At 40.0% G+C, this 20337-nt stretch overlaps 1 protein-coding gene across 5 annotated transcripts in view; it reads right to left on the bottom strand.

The window, feature by feature from the left end:
- Positions 1–20337, bottom strand: part of RERE (arginine-glutamic acid dipeptide repeats) — a 417526-nt gene that overhangs the window by 156840 nt on the left and 240349 nt on the right. For all 5 annotated transcript variants that reach the window (XM_055419489.2, XM_055419484.2, XM_055419488.2 and 2 more), the window contains 3 exons: positions 17144–17249; positions 15626–15722; positions 2942–3046 (listed from right to left, as the gene is read on the bottom strand). In XM_055419489.2, coding sequence (XP_055275464.2) covers positions 2942–3046; positions 15626–15722; positions 17144–17249 — 308 coding nt within the window. The remainder of the gene's footprint in view (positions 1–2941; positions 3047–15625; positions 15723–17143; positions 17250–20337) is intronic.

Below are 20337 nucleotides of genomic sequence, written 5' to 3' on the forward strand. Positions count from 1 at the left end.
AGGAAGTTCCATAGTTTATACATCACGAAATAACCCAGCAGTGTCTGAGTAATGACCCCTATCCTATCACTGGTAATTTGTAGTAAAAGTTGTGCAAAAAGCAAAGTGAACTATGTTAGGAGTATAAAATGTCTCATATCAGTTCAGGCCAACTTTGACCTCATGGTCAAATGAGTTTTAGCACCCAACTTAGAAAAAAAATTTTTTTCCAGAGCTTTCAAGAATGTAATAATCAAGTTAGGGAGGAAAAGTAGCCTACAAAAGGATCTGTGATAAATGTTAGAAGAAGGAAAAAAAAATCCTAACATTCAGTGCTGGTTAAGACGCTAAATAAATTATGGAAAATTACATAAATCAACTGTTAACTACTACCAGAAAATTTGTTGTAGAAATAACTTCATCTTAAACTTCAGTTTTAGCTGCTCACTCAGAGTTCCCACACTAATTAAAGGGAGGGAAACAGTCATCAAAGTTAGGAGTCACAGAATCATTCTTTAACCTCCAGTAGTGGTCTTACTGATCAGTCAATGCACCATCTCACAGGATTATTACAACAGTCTGATAATCCTCCTCAGATGATTCAGGGCACTAAGTCAGCATACAACACCTGGCAGACACCATCCCATGCTGGTCCCGCTCATCCAAATGATAGATAACCATACCAGAAACCAGCTCATCACACTGCCCCCTCCCTCACAAACCTGAAACAAAGTCAGAAACAAAGAGCATGCACCCTGAGCAATCTAACGACTGGGTTGTGCATAAGCCAGAAGGAGAAGACACACAGTTTTCTAAACTCTGCTAAATCACACACACACTTCTGATGATTTGAGAAACTATGGGCTGTGTACATCAAACCTAGAACTTCAGAGGGAGAAAGTAGTGTTCATGGTGAAACCAGTGAGCTTGGGTCACACTGGCTCACCACTGGAAACAGTCACACTCACTTTTTGAGACCTGACACCAACTTACCACTTATAAAGACACATTAAAATTTTATTTGATGAACTGCTCAATTCTTCTAAAAACCCCCAAGCTCTTACACTACACCAAACACAAGCTGGACACAGGGAACAAGAACAGAAATGAATGAATGGGACTAAAGCCAAAGCACTAGAGTGACTCAGGATGCAGAGCCTGTAAAAGTGCTGCTACAGGCATGGTTTGGTGTTGCCTTTTCAGCTGAGATAAATAATAATAGATTCCTCTATCACACGCCTAACCCAGGGTTTAAAGCAAAATTGATGGCAAGTATCAATCAAGTATCATGACTGCCAGCAACATATAAAAAAATGAGACAAGAGTCTGTCTTTGAGTCTCCAGCTTAACACAGGTAAGTTACAAATCACTCTAAATAAGTGTTCCACGAAAATAGGTGCAAAACCAAAACTAGTGAAAAAAGAATCTGACTGGCTGTTATGAACCCAAGAGCTAAACACTTAAAACACAAAATTCCCTCAAACAATCTAACTTGTGCAATATGACAGCTACTATCAAAAAGTTAAATAAATACAACATTACTGTAATAACAGACAGCTGTGCATCCAGACAGAAGATCAAGTTCGAGTGTCCCACACTTCACTGGGGCAACAAAAAGATATGACCAGGCAGCTAATTTGGAGAAGGAAATGGCAACCCACTCCAGTATTCTTGCCTGGAGAATCCCAGGGACAGAGGAGCCTGGTGGGCTGCTGTCTATGGGGTCGCACAGAGTGGGACACGACTGAAGGGACTTAGCAGCAGCAGGCAGCTAATTAACACATATGTAAAATAAACATTCTGAAACAGAAGGTGCTATTTAAATATTACCACTGATCACCTTCTCTGTCATTGGAATAGAGCATACTTTTGAAAATGAAAACGAAGCTCAAATTCATTGTTTTTTTTTTTAAGGTAAGCAAAAAAGGTGATTATTACCCCATAGTTGTTGTCCAGTATACATATGGAAAGAAAGACTAATATATATGTTCCAACAGAGCTTAATGCAGCCTCTTAGAACCACAAAAAAGAATATGTTGCCTTTTATTGACCCTAGTTTGATGACCTAAAGAGCAACATTCTAAATGTTATCATTTCTCAGCATCTCCCAGAAACAAGTTTTCACTAAAACAACATACACTATACAATTATACTTAACGTAGTTCTCCCACTAACCTCCTTGAGCCAAGCATCTTTCATTTCTTTCTCAATCGCTACACTTGCAGATTATGTCTTGATTGTCCTGAGCAAGCATAGACTACCTGGTCATCTAATGACCTTCTCTCTTTTTTTAAAATCCTTAATAAAACACACAGTCACATGAGTGATACAAGATAAATATGAATACATACAGTCTCATAGACATTCTCTCACAGGATGAGTTAAAATTACAGCCTATTAGAGACAATTTCTTCTGTTAAATTATAGTATTTTGACTCTGTTGCTTTTCATTCAAAAAGTAATAATTCTATTTACCAAGACAGCTAAGAAATTGATGTATCCATCTTATACTATCAGTCTAACTAGAGATATTTCAGTGAGTATTCCTGGGGATTTATTAAGGGAACAAATTACTAATCAACACAACCACAATGTCCCAGTATTTTCAGTACGGTATAATGGAAGGTTTGACTGAAAGTGCATGAGAGTACAGGTCATAGTAAGTTCAAAATACAGACCAACGAAACATACGTCTTTATCTTGCCCTCTGCAAACCCAAATTTCTCACTTTTCCTTTTCTTAACAATGAGTGAGGCGGGGCGGGGGTGGGGGGCAAGCTGCTTTAGATACCACAGACATTAATTATAGCTCTTTTCAAAGAGATTTACTAAAGGACTTTGTGTCTCTCTCTCTTTCTATTTCATCTTAGGAGTATATGCCCAGAAGTGTAGACAAACGCACACACACACACAAGCGAGAGAAGCTAAAGTTCTCAACCTTGGGGCCCATGTGATGCACTTACCTTGTCTCAGGGTTGTAGCCGAGTATGTAGAAGAATGAATCCACTCGGGCTTTAAACTCTCTAGCAGCAAATATGTCAGAAAAATGGGAGATGTTACACTTCCCTCTGAAAATAAACAAACAAAAAATGTTAGCAATACCATCAACTGCTTTGTAAATCAAAATACTGCTGGACAGAAGAATTGATGCTTTTGAACTGTGGTATTGGAGAAGACTCTTGAGAGTCCCTTGGACTGCAAGGAGATCCAACCAGTCCATCCTAAAGGAGATCAGTTTTGGGTGTTCACTGGAAAGCTGATGTTGAAGCTGAAGCTCCAATACTTTGGCCACCTGATGCGAAGAGCTGACTCATTTGAAAAGACCCTGATGCTGGGAAAGATTGAGGGCAGGAGGAAAAGGGGACAACAGAGGATGAGATGGTTGGATGGCATCACCAACTCAATGGACATGGGTTTGGGTGGACTCCGGGAATCGGTGATGGACAGGGAGGCCTGGAGTGCTGTGGTTCATGGGGTCACAAAGGGTCAGACACGACTGAGCAACTGAACTGAACTGAACTGAAAAGAGGTATGCAATAAAAAGCACTGTTCCCTTATAAAAAAAAAATTACTGTTGGAAAGGTAGGAGTGAGGGAGATGTAACTAAATCCATAATACTCCAAGAAAATGCAGAATATGGTAACAAACCCGTTAATTATCTATTCAGAAAAATGAGAGTTCCCCCCAAAATAAGAAAATGTCCAATAATATATATTTTTGTTTCATGATTGCTTTTACCTACAACTTTACAACATAACTGCTTTTACCTTAGTCTTTTAGTCTTAAAATTAAACAACAAAGATAAACTAAGGGCAGGATAGGGATAAAAGGATATGAAACATTTTTGGGGAAATTTTAAACCACAGTCACACTACTTTATCCAAAAATCCATCTAAAGTCTTTGTAATCATCAAAGGAAAATGGGCCTTTTCTTCCTGCTGCCTTAAGATAAGGAGAATATGTAACTGAGTATGGAAGAAATTCACTGTCTTGGAAATTAAAATCTGGAGAAATTTTAACTTTTTAAACATACACATGTGTTTGAATATACAAATACGCACTTTCCAAATTTTCAGGTAACATTAAATGACTACACTGGAAAATACTTTTCCATCGAAACACTGCAATAAAAGAGCAGTAAGGCAGGTTCATCTATTAACATAAGCTAGACCACAATATAGTTGAGAGTTCTATATTACTTAACTCCTGAAGCAGACTTTCCAGGCACCAAATGTAAGTGTCATTTACGTCACACCATGAGGTACTGCCCATCTTCCCATGACACACACCTATGCACACACTGGAGGTTCAGAGAACTTCCGGGATTCCCAAGAAGGCAGGAGGTTTTAAGAATTTCAACTGCCTCAGCCGTTTAGGCAACTTTAACATCAAGTGGAAGCCAAAGGTCAAGATCAGAGTAGAAAGAATTGGTGCATCAAAGGTTCATCAACAACACGTGTGAGACACATCCAGGGATGTGACCTCCCACTGCTTGAGCAGGCATTTCATTCCCACAAGGATCCATGAGCTGGCACGTTAACAACATGCACATACTTGCTACTGGCCAAGGTGTTAGTGAAAGAAACTGAGGGATATCAACATGGCAGTAAACGTTCATTCCGTTCCTGCCAAATCAAAAAGCAACGCCCTCTTTTCCCACAGAGCTTAAGTAACCTGTGACCAAAGCCTCAGCACTGGGCAGAAGACAAGATGATCTCAGACAATCTCCATTTTAGAAATTTAATAAAAATACTACTGAATTCCTTAAGTTCCTTTGGATACAACTGATTAGAAGACAGCATAGGGTTACTGAACACTTAAAATGCAGTTGGTGAAACTGAAGAGAAATGAATTTTAAATTTTACTTAAAATCCTTTGTTTACAGCAGCTTTCCTGTAGTTAGCAGCATCCCTGGCCTCTGCCCCAAAACACCCACATGCGCCATCACTGTGACACCCCAAAGCACTGCCAAAATGCTCCCAGCGAAGGACACGGCTGTGCTGTGCTTAGTCACTCACTCAATAGTGTCTGACTCTTTTCGATCCAAGGACAGTAGCCCACCAGACGACTCTGTCTATGGGGATTCTCCAGGCAAGAACACTGAAGTAGATGGCCATGACCTCCTCCAGGGGATCTTCCAACCCAGGGATCGAACCCAGATCTTCCACATTGCAGGCAGATTCTTTACTGAAGGGGCAACACAAATGGTTTAGGGAAAACCCAGATCAGTGAGAAGAGAAGGCTGTCATCTGATAAATGACTATGAAACTGTACTAATGGGGTTTTATCTACCACTATGTCCTTCCCCTGTTTCCTGTTTAATTATAGGAAGAGTATGGATTTTCATGTTAATTTTACATCCTGCTACTCAATTTTTTAGTATATGATATAGTTTAATCACTGATTCTCTGAGGTTTTCCCAAATGCTAACTGTATATGCAAATAAACATAGTTTCACTTCTTCTTCATCCTTTCTTGAGCCTCTAGTGAGGGCTTCCCTAGTAGCTCAGTGGTAAAGAATTCGCCTGACAAGAAGATGAGGGTTAATACCTGAGGTGGAAAGATCCCCTGGAAGAAAAAATGACAACCCACCCCAGTATGCTTGCCTGAAAAATCCCATGGACAAAGGAGCCTGGAGAGCCACAGCTCATGGAGTTGCAAAGAACCAGTCCAGACTTAGCAACTGAACAAAAGTCTCCAGCTGCACTGTTCTGCTAATACAATGAAAACATGGAAGGCAGTTGAGGACATCTTGGCCTTCTTCCTGATCTCAATGGAAATGCCTCTCAGGTATTCCCATTAAACACGACACCCACTTTAGAATAACTGTATCAAAACCATAGTTTTGGGGATAAGCTTTTCCCCTAGATTTATTAACATGGTATATGGTATTAACAGAGTCTCGAGCAGTAAACCTACCCGGCATTCCCCAGCTGGTCATAATGTATTTTTAATAAAATATCAGAATTCTTTAAAGTACTTGATTAATTAGACCTAATGTTTTTTTCTCATAAATTTCTGCTTCTATCATTAGTGCTTCCTTCATTGTGGTTTTGTTGTTGATTTTAACAGTTTGTTCACACTAGCCTTGGTACAAAATGTCCATCAACAAAGAAACAGGCAAACAAAGTACTATATATTTTACAGTGAGATTACTAGACAACAATACACAGGAAATAGTTACTGATGCACAGCACATTGTGGAAAATCTCAAAAACTAAAAGCTGTCTAAAAGAAGCCACACACACAAAAAATTACATACTGTATGATTCTGTTTCTATGAAGTTCTAGAAGAGCATAGAGGAACTGATGGTGGGAGAAACCAGAACAGTGGCTGTTTTGGGGCAGGAAGTTTAGAAAGAGCAGCTGAAGGGAAATTTCTGGGATGATGGGAACATCTCGTGTCTTGTTTGGGGTCAAACAAATTTGCCAAAATTTATGAAAATGTAAACTTAAATTCTGAATTTTTTTGTATATATATATATATATATATATATATATATATATATGTAAAGTACTGGGAGAAAATAAAGCAAGTGTCATTCATCACCATAGAGCTGCAGCTGTCCCTGCTAGTTTAGGAGCCTTGAGTACCAGGCAGAGGTGAAGACAGGGCTGACATGAGCAGGAAGCCCCTTAGCCACTCAGCTGGTTCTAACTGGCTGGCATCCATTCTGAAATATGTTTCATATCACCTGGTATTGAAGAGCTTACATTTTAAAGTGTGTGCACATGTGTACCATTTAAGCACTCAGTATTTTTTCTCCAGTGCTCTCCTTTCTTCATGCAGTACATTATTTGACAGTGTTTGTTAAATGTAGGCAGAGACTGCTAGGAGAAAACTGCCATCATGCCTACCTTGTTGAAACAGTTGCTTTCACAGCCTCCTCAGTCCTGCATTCCCCATATCTAACATGATGCTTCTAAACAAGGAAGCACCATGTTTGAGGGTCCCTCTGTTCAGCAGCAACAAGAGGTTCCTGGAAAAGACTTGCTTGGGAAGTGCTTTGCTGTGATGCCCCACAGGTATGCCCTGGGCACCAGACCACCGAGACAGCTCCGTGGCTAGTGGGAGAGGGCCATCTGAAGGGGATGAAAAAGAAGAGAGAACCTCCTCATACAATCAGAGAAACAAATGGAAACCCTGGCCAGAAATCCATTCCCGCAAACTCTACCCAGAATTGAGCAAGTCTTCATACACCCCAGATACGCAAACCTCAGAGAAACTCATGGAGAGAGAGGCACACAAGCTTATACAGACAGACCAGAGTAGCATGTTTGTTTACAGCTATCGCTGTAATTCTTCAGTGCTCAGCTTTCTTTATGGTCCAACTCTCACATCCATATATGACTACTGGAAAAACCATAGCTTTGACTAGGCGGATCTTTGTCAGAAAAGTAATGTCTCTGCTTTTTAATATACTGTTTAGGTTGGTCATAGCTTTTCTTCTAAGGAGCAAGTGTCTTTTAATTTCATAGCTGCAGTCACCAAGTGCAGTGATTTTAAAGCCCAAGAGAATAAAGCTTCCCCATCTATTTCCATGGAAATGGAAATTATTTCCACTGTTTCCCCATCTATTTGCCATGAAGTGATGGGACCAGATGCCATGGTCTTTGTTTTCTGAAGATCGTTTTTTGAGTCTTAGCCCAGCTTTTCACTCTGTTCTTTCACTTTCATCAACAGGCTTCACTTTCTGCCATAAGGGTGGTTATCATCTGCGTATCTGACATTATTGATATTTCTCCCAGCAATCTTGAATCCAGCTTGTGCTTCATCCAGCCTGGCATTTCACATGATGTACTCTACATATAAGTTAAATAAGCAGGGTGACAATATACTGCCTTGACGTACTCCTTTCCTGATTTAGAACAAGTCTATTGTTCCATGTCCAGTTCTAACTGTTGCTTCTTGACCTGTATACAGATTTCTCAGGAGGCAGGTAAGGTGGTCTGGTGTTCCGAGCTCTTTGACGAATTTTCCACAGTTTGTTTTGATCCACACAGCCAAAGGCTTTGGCATAGTCAATAAAGCAGAAGTAGATGTTTTTCTGGAACTCTCTTATTTTTTCTACGATCCAGTGGATGTTGGTAACTTGATCTCTGGTTCCTCTGCCTTTTCTAAATCCAGGTTGAACATCTGGAAGTTCACAGTTCACGTTCTGTTGAACCATGGTTCAACAGTTTTAGTGGTTGCTCTAAATACAACAATATACAACATTACTGACACTAAATCCTCTCTGCCTTGCCACTTTTAAAATTTAATTGTCTTAAGTGTTTAAGAAACATTCTTAAATACTCCTCAAAGACACAAAAGTAAACACAAACAAATGGGAAAATATCCCCTATTCATGAATAGGAAAATTCAACATGGCATTTTTCAGAACTTTTAAAACATACTACAAAGCCTCTATGGGCTTCCCCTGTGGCTCAGTGGTAAAGGATCCACCTGCAGTGCAGGTGACACAGGAGATGTGGGTTCAATCCCTGAGTTGGGAAGATCCCCCAGAGAGGGGCATGACAACCCACACCAGAATTCTTGCTGGGAGAATCCCATGGACAAAGGAGCCTGGTGGGCTGTGGTCCATGGGCTGCAAAGAGTTAAATATGACTGAGCACACACATAAAGCCTCTATAATTAAGAGTGTAGCGGCGGCACATAAACAGACAATAGGAAACAGAACAGCAAGTCCAGAATACATACTGGAAATAAAGCAGGCATCTCAAACCACTGAGGTAAAGACAGTAAACGGTACTGGGTGGGTCAGTCGGGTAGAATGCCTCTATAAAACGTGGGTTAAGGGGCTTCCCTGGTGGTCCACAGGTGAAGAATCCACCTTCCAGTGCAGCGAATACAGGTTCAATTTCTGCACAGGGAACTGTGATCCCACCTGCCACAGGGCAACCAAGCCCTTGAACTGCAACTAGAGAAGCAACAAAGACCTGCCACAGCTCCCCCACCCACCCACCCCCCAAAAAAATGGTGTTAAGTAAGTACTTTCTACCTATGACTCAAAGTCCTGAGGGAATGAAAGAAAAGACTGGTAAGTCTGGCTAAACAGAAATAAGCTTACTTTTTAAAATGGTAAAATTAAAAGAAAACTGACAGAAGTAGGAGAAAATATGTGCAACAGGTACATTAAGAACTTTTAGAAAGGGAGAGACAAAGATAAAAACCCACAGAAAAGACATGAACAGATAATTCATAGAAATATAGACAAAAATATCCTTCAGAAATGAAAAAATGCTCAAACTCACTCACTGTTAGCAAAGTAAAGTAGACTAACACTGAGATACTATTTCTCATCTATCAGTCAAACAGGCAAAAGGTTTTAAAATACATAACACATTCTGTTGGGAAACAGAAAGCCTCAGACTTTGCTGGAGGAAATGCAAATTGGTATACGCTCTCAGGGCGGGAAACATACACACATAAACTTTTCAATTCAGCAACCCCTTTCCTAGGAATCAACCCTGAAGATACTCATCCAGTAATAAGGAATCACATATGCACAAGGATACTCACTGCAGCATCATTTATAATTGAAACATCTTGGAAACAAGCTACATGCCTACACACACAAGAGAGCAGGTGAATAAACCACAGCACAGCCACACAGTGGAATGCTAAACAAGCTGTGAAAAAGAGTGAGCTGAATGAACTGCCACGGAGCAATTTCTAGAACCACACAGTGAAAAAAAGCAAAGTGCAAAAGAGTATGCTATCCTTCACGTAAGAAAGAAGGCACAAGAAAATAGACATGTACTTGCTCATCTGTGAAAAGAAAATACAACATGGATAAACTAAGAAGTAAAGGGATCATTATCCCTTTACTACCTGGATTATCCCTACCTGGATTATCTATACCAGGTAGGTATGCAAGAGGAGAGAAGAATGGGGAATGGGAACATGGTAGTGGGGCTCAAGACTGGATCTTCTTACAGCTCTGAACCTTGGAGCCACAGCACTAGTCCAACCCTCCTTCACCCAAAAACTAAACAGCTCAAATCAACGAAAGGGAACCAAAGTTGGAATGAAAGTCTAACAAAGGTGAACTTAGCTATACCATAAATAAATAATACAAGCACACCTAGGTAGCTATGAAAAACCGAACTGACCTGAATAATTTGAGAAAACAGGCTCTTGTCCATAATACACACTATGTGAAAAAGTGTGTTAGTCGCTCAGAAATGTCTGACTCTTTGTGACCCCAGGGACTGTACATAAGACTAAAGACTAAGATGCAGTAGATAAGCTTATTTCTCACAGATGCATGGGTAACAAATTCTGAAACTAAGTATATCAAAGAATTGGATAAAAATAAGCAAATATAAATATATTTTTAAAAAATAAGAGCTGAGTGTTTCACTGTTGAAGAAAGAAGTTACCGGTAAAGGGGAGGAGAGGGACCTCCCTGGTTAAGACTCTGCTTTCACTTCAGGGGCTGTGGGTTTGATCCCTGGTTAGGGAAGTAAGGTCACACATGCAGTGAGCAATGGCAAAAATAAAAAGAAGAAAAGGGGAGAGTACAAGGAATCTCGTGGTGCTAGCCAGACCACCCCCTCTGCTCTTGGCCACGTGAAAACACAGGGAGAAGCCAGCAGTCTGCACACCAGAACCAGGTCCTCACCAGAACTCAAACACACGGCAGCCTCAGACACAAACAAACAGACTTGGAACCTCTAGCCTCCAAAACCCTGAGAATGAAATTTCTGTTGTTTATAAGCCACCCAGTCTATGGTCTTTTGTTTCTAGCAACCCAAATGAAGCAAGGCGACCATGAAAACCAAACAAGGTCTTTGGTTCGATGGCATTGTTCAAATGCTATTTCTAGGTTCTGATAACTATACTGTAATTACATAAGATGCTAACACAAATGAAGACTGGGAGAGAGACACATGGAAATTTAGTATTTGTAACTTTTCTTTGTGTCCAAAAGTAGCTCCAAACAATAGAATTTTTAAAAGACTATGACGTGTTCAAGGGCAGAAACAGCATACTATTCTGTGAGGTGTTCCCAGCACGTACAGAGCCCTCCCCCTATGAGTAGCTCAATAATGTGTTAAATGATGAATAAAGAAATAAATGGCTGGCAAGTTACGGTATCTAATGAAGTTCTAAGCATGTGCAGACAGAATAATAAAAACAATAAAAATGCTGCAGGTCATAGTTATTTCACATACGAAAAGAACTGCGGACTGAAGCCGGAAAATGAGTCTTAAGTTGCAACACTAAGAGCTCTGAGGCTTCATGAGAGCCCTGAGGGAACTTGCAGGAGCTAAAGGAACTTTGTAAATTCTAAGGATGGGCTGAGGAACTGTACCGCGATGTCATTAATCTGTTTCAATTACTACACCCATGTGATTCTAGCTGCCCATAACAAAGTAAGCAGATAATTTGATCTGGCTTGAAAAAGGGGCAATCAGAAGCCCAAAAGACACAGTTTAAGATTTCTTGGTCCAAGGCTTCCAGAAAATTCACTCTAAAACATATTCCTATGACACTGAATTCCTAGGTTAGATGACATCTTGTAACCTGACCTACCTTGGATATTTTTTTCCCAGTAGGACACAGATAATCAGAAGGCTGGAAAATAGCTCTCAAGCTGATGAGACAGCTGTGACCTCCTGTCTGCCCTCCTCTATCAATACTTGAGAATCTTCTGTTACAAGTGACCTGAAAATGTTGTCTAGGTCACATGTTCATAATCCAATCACAAAACAATCACTCTTGATCCTTTGATGTCAATAAAATATTATCCTTAGGGCAAAAACAAAAAAAAAACTATATAACAGCAAACAAACTGCAAGCTACATTTTTTTTTATTTAGCTCCATCTAGCTAATCTACTGATTCTCAGAACATCTGGAGATGGTTCCTGGGGCTGAACACTTCTCCCCATGCCTGAAGTGGTCTGAGAATCCACTCAAGTCATCCCAGAGGTCACAGAGAACTGAAGTAACTGTACCACCAAGAATTCAACACAGAACTGTACTTCATTTCACTTTTTATTTTCTTCCCTTTATGCCTTTAAGAACCCAATTCAGATTCATGAGCACTACTCAGGCTACTGAGTATGAGATACTCTGCAAGAGACTTCTTCATGCTCTGTACCTTACTGGATATAGAACCAGTTCAGGGTTCAGTCACTTAATCATATGATTTTTTTTAAGTCTGTTAAAAAGAAGGCACAAATATGACCTTCGTCATGAAACCAGGGAGCAGAGCCAGGATTCAAGCTGAAGTCTCCTAATTTCCATCTGGATCGTCTCCTATCGCACCAATGTCAGCCAAAAATACATACCTGGGAGTGAGGAGAACTCAAAAAGACTACTAACATAGTATTACTACCTGGTTATTGATCAACATAAAGAAGAAAAGAAAATAAACAGTTGTACAAACAGCCTCAAAGGTAGGAATGGGGGATAGCTAAGGCAAGAATTCAAAAACAGCAGCACAGCAATAATGCTGGACCTCAACTCAGATTTCTACTACAGTGAAAATCCCACCATCTCTTCTGGGAATAAATCCAGTTGGCGGGGGGCACCGGGGGAATGCTACAGGCTCCATTTACAGAGAGGCTGCCTAGGAGTTCTGTTTTCCTTTTGATTTGTGATGGTGAAAGGACAAAGCTCTCTAGGCCTTTACAGCCCAACCCCAGCACCAGCTTGAAAGAGAAAGTTATACATCGGTTTCCTCCTGAGTGAATGGAAGGGCCAGAGCCCCCTCAGAGGCTCTGTGAGCCCAAAGAATCCATACAGCTGAGCGCTTTGATCTCTGAGAAGAATGGTGCTAAGTAAGCACTATCGCTCTTTTTCTTTCTTTTTTGTCCTCCATGGTCTTTTTCAGTACATTCATTTGATCCTCTTTCATGTGCCTATGGACTATTTTATTTGTCCTCTTTCAAAACTGAAGTTTATTTTTGGCAGTACTACTTCTTACCTGTGGAGAATGAAAAAAATTCTTTCAATGGACAAACGGTGAATGAAGAATTGGAATTAAAAAATGAAAGCCTAACCCCCACCTCCATACTTTAAAATTAAAGTAATCTAGCTTCAGTGAAGAGAAAAGGAATAGAGATTCCTGGGGGCACTGCTATTCAACTCTGCTTTTATCAGAGATGATCCTATGGTGAGCACTCTGCCACTGCAAACCAGGATTATTAAGCAAAAGCAAGAACCCCCAGATGAGCCCAGATGCAGATAAATGTCAACACATCCACAAGGGTTACAGAGCAGCTACTAGACCAGATCACCAGTAACCATGTGGTGATGCTCACATTCATCTGGTGTCCTTGGGGAAAAAAACCCAACTGTCAAGTCACCCAAGAGATGCTCTGTTTGAAGCAGACAAAAATCAAACTGAAGATGACAGTTTTACAAAACCACCTCATGACCTCTTTAAAGGAAAATGCCACATGAGAAAAAAACCTAATCAATAAGGGTTCTAGTCACATACACAGTGAAAAGGAGATAAGGAATCACCACAATAGCACTCCAGCTCTTCGGTGGCCACTGAAGAGACGATGACATATACAATTAATTACAGAAGATACTGATTATAAACCAAGTGACAGTTCATTCACCTGGGTCTACCTAGAATTATCTGGAACAACTGGTTCTTCTAAAAATGCTAAAATAGTATAAAATGACTATACAGATCTGACTATCAGTCTCTGATAAATTTTCAAATAAATTCACTGTAAGCAAATATAGAAAAATCCATTGAATAACCAGAATCACTTATCTCACATATTTACTTAACTTAAACTCTAAATTGATTAAAAATCATTCACCTCAATCAATGAAATAAGATGGGGGTGTGGGGGTGGGAAGCATGTAAAACAGCTAAGAAATTATCTCAGAATCAATCCACTTGTCTTGGCTGACAATTCAATGGTTCCATCAATCTGTCCAACCTTCCATTAATTCACTTTGTTCAGCATGCAAGTTTAAGATTGGAAAACCACCCCCAAGAAGACAGGAAAAGCTTGGGGGAATTTTGAAAGAAATTTATAAAACACTACAGGAATTTTCCAAATGTATCTCAAGTTCTGTAAGAAGCCAAATCTAACCCCACACATGCCTTTCCTTACAGCAGGGGCTGGCAGACTACGGTCTGCAATACAAAGCTGGTCTACCACCTGCTCTTGTACAGCCTGAGATCTAAGAATGGTTTTTCCATTTTCAAATTGCTACAAGTTAAATCAGAGAAGACTTGCATCTCCTGACATGAGGAAATTAAATGAAATTCAGACTTCAGTGTTCACAAGTAAATTTTATTGGCACACAGCCATCTCACTTATTTATGCATTGCCTCTGGCTTTTGCACTACGATGGCTGAGCTGAATAGCTGCAATTAGAGACCACGAAAGGCTATCTGACCAAAAAAATTTGCCCAAACCTGCCCTGTGTTAAAAGTTGCTACACTTTGCCTTGAAATAACTGACTTGAGCTACGCAGCTTTACACAAGAGGCTCCAGATGGTTCTGCTGAATACCATCTGAGCAATATAATAGAAAAATCACTCTATCTCACTGTAGCTAAATGCCAGCAAATCCCTATGATTTGTTTTTAAACTGTATTCTTAAACAAAGAAAGTGGTTCTTTCACCATTTTTGTTATTTCCGATGGGGGAAAAGGTATAATAAAATCTCTTGTCTTATACCTTTACCACTTAAGAAGCCCCAAGTCTTCCTCTCATAAACAAAATATACCAGAATAAATAGGTATCTTTTTCTTGAATGGGACAGAAAATACCAGAAGGTATGAAACTCATGGCCACTTTTTTGGCATTATTACCAAAGACATTAAAATTAGCAGCAACGTTACCCCAGAATAAAATCTTCAATATGCCTTCCCCATTCCCAAGTAATGGGCTTCCCAGGTGGCACAGCGGTAAAGAATCTGCCTTCCAAAATGCAGGAAACACAAGAGATGTGGGTTCAATCCCTGGATGGGGAAGATCCACTGGAGGAGGAAATGGCAACCCATTCCAGTATTCTTGCCTGGAGAATCCCATGGACAGAGGAACCTGGCAGGCTACAGTCCATGGGATTGCACAGAGTTGGACACAAGTGAGCGACTAACACTTTTCTAGTGGCAGAGACTGAGTCTTCAGGCAATAATCTATATAATAATCAGTCATGTCTGACTCTTTGTGACCCCATGACTGTAGCCCACCAGGCTCCTCTGTCCATGGGATTCTCCAGCCAAGAATACTTGAGTGGGTAGCCATTTCCTCCTCCAGGGGATCTTCCCAACCCAAGTATTAAACATGGGTCTCCTGCATTGCAGGCAGATTCTTTACCGTTTGAGCCACCAGGGAAGCCCAATCTGTGTAACACCTCACCCTAAGTAATTCAGCAATAAATTTTCAAGGAAATAAAATACATAACTACAGGGGGTGGGGAAGGAAGGAAGGAAGGAAGAAATATAGATTTTCCCAGCACCCAGATTAGTGAAGACAGAGGCCACCTCTGAGACCCCAATAATCCACAAAGTTCACACTGAGTGGTAGCTTGCTGAGACCACGCGTAGAGTGTGACCGGTATTACGATATCAGGTGAGATCCAGATAGCTCAGACTCTCTCTACCTGCATGCTTGATGACTTCTCCTCCACAGAAGGACCACACATCTTGGGCACTTACCTGAGGGCGGCGGCGTGGTAAGTGTCAACGTAATCGGAAATGAAGAGCTCTCGATTCTTGATAACTGGGTCTGTTATGACAAGTTCTCTTCCAGAGTCTGTCCAAAATAGAAAGCAAGAAAAAATTAATTAGGAGAATATTATAACTGAGTTTCCCAAAATAGGAAAATTCTACAAACTTTTTCTTTCAGGTTCAACTTCTACTATAAAAACCACAATAAATAACCAGTCCTGGTCAGCAAAATCAAGAAGAGGAATAACATAAAGCAGGAGGAACAGGAAAAAGTGTCCTGCCGAATGTGTTTTTGCCCATAAGTCCACACCATTTGCTGAAATGCTTAAGCACAAAATGAAAGAAGGGAAAAGAAACAACTTTCACACTTTAGCAACTTGCTAACCACTAAAAAATCTTACTGATCTTGTGCATCTTATATTTTATTGCTAAACATTTTTTAAAAAGAACCATCATTTAACTGCTTTAACAGAACTTTTAATAGTTTCAAAAAAAGAAAAAAAATGGTAAAACATAGAAGACTATTATTCTTCAAAGCTCGCACTCAGGCTTGACCTCTAGTATGAACTTAATCGAAAAAAACAAAAAGGAAAAGAAAACTGTTTTGACCACTGGTTTGTTGACTCAAAACTCATCTCCCAAAGCAGTGTGAAGGAGTGAGACAACCACAGATATAAGGGCCAGAGAGCTGGACCCCTGCCCTGGGGCCTCCACTCAGCAGACAGGAAGTCTCAACAACTCTCTTAGCCTCTCTGAGCCCTGATTTCCTCATCCAGAAGTGGAAAGTGACAACCCCTAAAGCGTATAAATAATGGGTAACAAATGTCAATCAGCTAAAATGAGGCCTAGCACCTTTCAAAACAAGAAGTCAATGAAAAGAAGCTATTACATATCTGAACAAATGGAATGCACATTTATGTAATGTACATTCATATGCATACTACTTATGTATATATTACATATATACACTTATATGCCAATAAAGTTATTGGGTAGAAACTACAATGCAAGTTGAAGAAAAAAATAAAAGATGCTCTGAACTACCTTCCTGCTGTTCTAAAAGTCAATACTCAAACTAAATTTCAAAATACTCAGGACAGCTTTGCTTTGAAAACTGAAGTTCACAACCCTGAATTCAGAGAAGTTCAACAATAGTTATTTAAAAGAAACAAAGGCAATTCTATAAGATTTTAAGTGTCTTTAGTTCAACATTAGGTGAGAAAAAGGAATAAGAAGACAAAACTACTTTTATTTCTGAAAATGCATCTTTACCCCAAGTTCAAGGAGAAGATGCTACCTGCACATGATCAGTTTGGTTCTCTTTTAAGGCAGAAACAGTAAAAGAACCCAACAAAAAACTGAACACTCCAGTAAAGTCTTTATTTATAAAATGCTTTTTCAGTGACAATTTTGGACAGTGGTTATCTCCATTTAATGAATGTTTTTAAAAAGAACTTTGCCCAAAGCTAAGAAAGTGTAAGGATCAAACCAGAAGGAGATATTTACCATTTTCATTATGTCGATCCTGAACCAAATGCTGGTACACAGAATCTGGGACTTCAGACTGACGGTAGTACCATTTGACGTTCATGAGTAGATGGTCCCTCTTACTCTGAAAAGGAAAATCTAACAGCATTAGGAACAGGACTGCAGGCGCCCACAGGCGCATACCATACCCATGATCAAAAGCCCCTGGGAACAGGCCGACAGGCAGAGGAGGGGACACACAATTACTACCAGCACTACAAAAATATGGACAAGTTAATTAGGAGTTCAATTTTTACATTTTGAAAAATCCCAGCCAAAATACCTTTATGACTCTATCCCTCAAAGTAACTTATTTCAGGAAACAAAGGAAACCAAACCTGAATCTATACATCTCCCCAGTTTAATTAACTAATTCATTCAGTGTTTTATTTTTTATTTAACATTAACTACACAGTAGTACACGAATACATACTTTTCCTATCTTAAGATTTAATTGTTTTGCAAATATTTACAAACGGTTTTCAGCACACTGTCAAGGCCATTAAGGGCAATAAATTAGAAAGAATTTACCCAGGAAGACTTAACATATCTCTTCAAGGACTGCCAATCAGCCAGACTGAATTACATCCTCCCTCCTTTTTTCTGTCATTTATTGCTCTATTGCAAGGAACACAGCAAACTATTGCTGGTGAGGAAGATACTATGAGTCCGTGGAGGGGAGATCCTGTCTCATTTATCTTGGAATGTCCTGAGAACAGAACACCTTAGACATAAATATTTATGAATAAGGAAGAGTCCGATGATTATCAGGGTCCTATAGATGTGTGTGGCATACTTAACCATGTTATCCCTGAAAGTTACCTTGTTCCTAGTTCATTCAAAGAGTAAAGGACCAAATACTGTCTCTTTCCATTTGAAGGCTGTGGAGTACTTGAGGGGACCATCCCCATGCACATGGCAGAGAAGCATCTCAGCATGGCAGTAAATCATGGCTTCCAGGGCCTCAGAAAACACTTCTCCAACCTAGCTGAGGGCTGTAACAGACCTCTCCAAGGACTCCCTAAGAGTCCTCTCAGCAGCCTCTATCTTCTCATCCCAAGAAGAAATAAATGAGAGCTAAAAATCGAGAAATGCTTCATGTTTATAAATGGCCAAAGCCTAAAGTATGTCAGAGGAGCTTTCTCTAATGAAGTCAGATCCTTCAGGTTTAATAAATGAGAAGATATGAAGTCTTCACTAACAGGCAAGGATGGCTCTAAACCAGTTTTGCTAAAATACCTAAGCCATTTGAAGAACCAGAAAGAAAAAAGAAAACAACTGCCAAAAGTCTTGACTGAACTCAAATGTGAAGAACCGCTGTTCCAAAGTAAATACCATACACACTAAGATTCTTACTTTCGCAATTAACTGTGTCAAATATAGGGCATCATTAGTAGTTTGAGTAGAACAGATTGCATACAAGGAATAATCCTACATAACGGGTACTTATTAGTTTTTATCCATTTTGCACTTTTATATTCTATACTATTTTTACTGCAGATGGGAAAAAGAGGACAAATCAGTAGGCTGCATGAAAAGAATACATGTTACATATAGTATAGGAGTTTATATATAGACAGGAGTTTATAGACAGGAGCAATTGCTTCCAGCAAGGGATTACGGAGTAAGCAACATCTGACCTGGGGAAAAATAGGAAACATTTCAATGAATATTTTTCTAGACAAAGGAGGAGATCTAAGAAAGACACAAAGATAGAGAAAGCACAAGACATATTTAAGACACACACACCTGCCTGCAGCACAGGAAAGCATTCCGTGTGACACTGAGGAGCCTGAATCTCTCAGGAGTTTGGCCTTCAGTAGCTTCTAACAAATGGGGTCTTCTATCTGCACTGCTGACCAAAGCCACAGGCAATGAGACCCAAAACACTGGGCCGTGGGAGAGCAGTGGGACAGCGACAATTTTTTCCCAAGGCAGGGTGATGAAGGGCAAGACCAAGACGAGAGCAGGCACCAGGAACAGGAGACATGCCAGGGGAGGAGGGGTTGAGCCTGGGAGGCAGTTCTCAGGGATAAACCCACTAAGTAAAACACTGTTCACTACAGGGTCTCTTGAGCTAGAAACCATGGACACTGGACCCAGATGAGCCTGTTGCACAGCCTGCCCGGCCCCCTATTAGATGTGAGGCAGCATCCTTGGGCCTCCAGCCACTGCCAGCGGCACCCCTCCCTCCTCACTGTGACAACTACAATGTCTTCAAACACTGCCAAATGTCCCCTTCCCGTACAAAATACTCCCGGTTGAAAACCAATGGTCTAATGGTTTCCTTTTCAAGGAAAGCTAAAGCATAATGGGTAAGACTAAACTCTGGTTCAAGCACTGCTGTTCTGGGAACATGGACTACAGGAACATGAAGGAATGTCTGTCATGGTTCAAATCTCTACCCCATCACTTCCCTCACATGACTCTGAGCACATTACTAAGATTCTCTTCATCTACCCTTCTCTGTAAAACAGGATTATGGAAAACTACCTAAAAGGACACAGAAAAACACTGTAGCTGAGAAGAAACCCAAAGAGTACTGTTTCCTCTGACAGTAAGTGACTCCAACTAGTGCTTCACAGAAAATGTCAACTTTGCTGAGAATTGTCAGAGTGATGTCTTCTCCAGAATATGGATTCTTCTAGGAGATGACAGCGATGTCTACCCACTCAGCTAATAACAGATGCTTCAACACTCACAGGAATGAATTACCTGATAGAGCACAAAGGAATTCAGATCAACCAGAGATTCTAGCAACACTATTCTAAAATTTACACTTTTGTGTATTTCTGCAACACATCTAAGATGTATGAATACCAAAATCAGACAAAGATATTACAAAAAAAGAAAGTTACAGGCCAATATCTTTGATGAATATAGACACAAAAATTCTCAACAAAATATTAGCCAACCGAATCCAACAACACGTAAGAAAGATCATACACCACAACCAAGTGTGATTCATTCCAGATTCATAAGGACAGTTCAACATACACAAATCAATCAACATGACACAACCACATCAACAAAAGACAAAAACCACACTATCATTTCAAAAGATGCAGAAAAAACAGAAGGTATTTGAAAATGTGAAGGCAACAAAAATAACTTTTTAGAAGTATGAACAATGGGAAATCAGACAATGCCTCTTTTTCAGAACCAAGCCAGTG

The sequence above is a fragment of the Moschus berezovskii genome, chromosome 17 (genome assembly GCF_049115385.1).
Source record: "Moschus berezovskii isolate FMDL1 chromosome 17, NW_MosBer_1.0, whole genome shotgun sequence".
In the NCBI taxonomy this organism is placed as follows: domain Eukaryota; kingdom Metazoa; phylum Chordata; class Mammalia; order Artiodactyla; family Moschidae; genus Moschus; species Moschus berezovskii.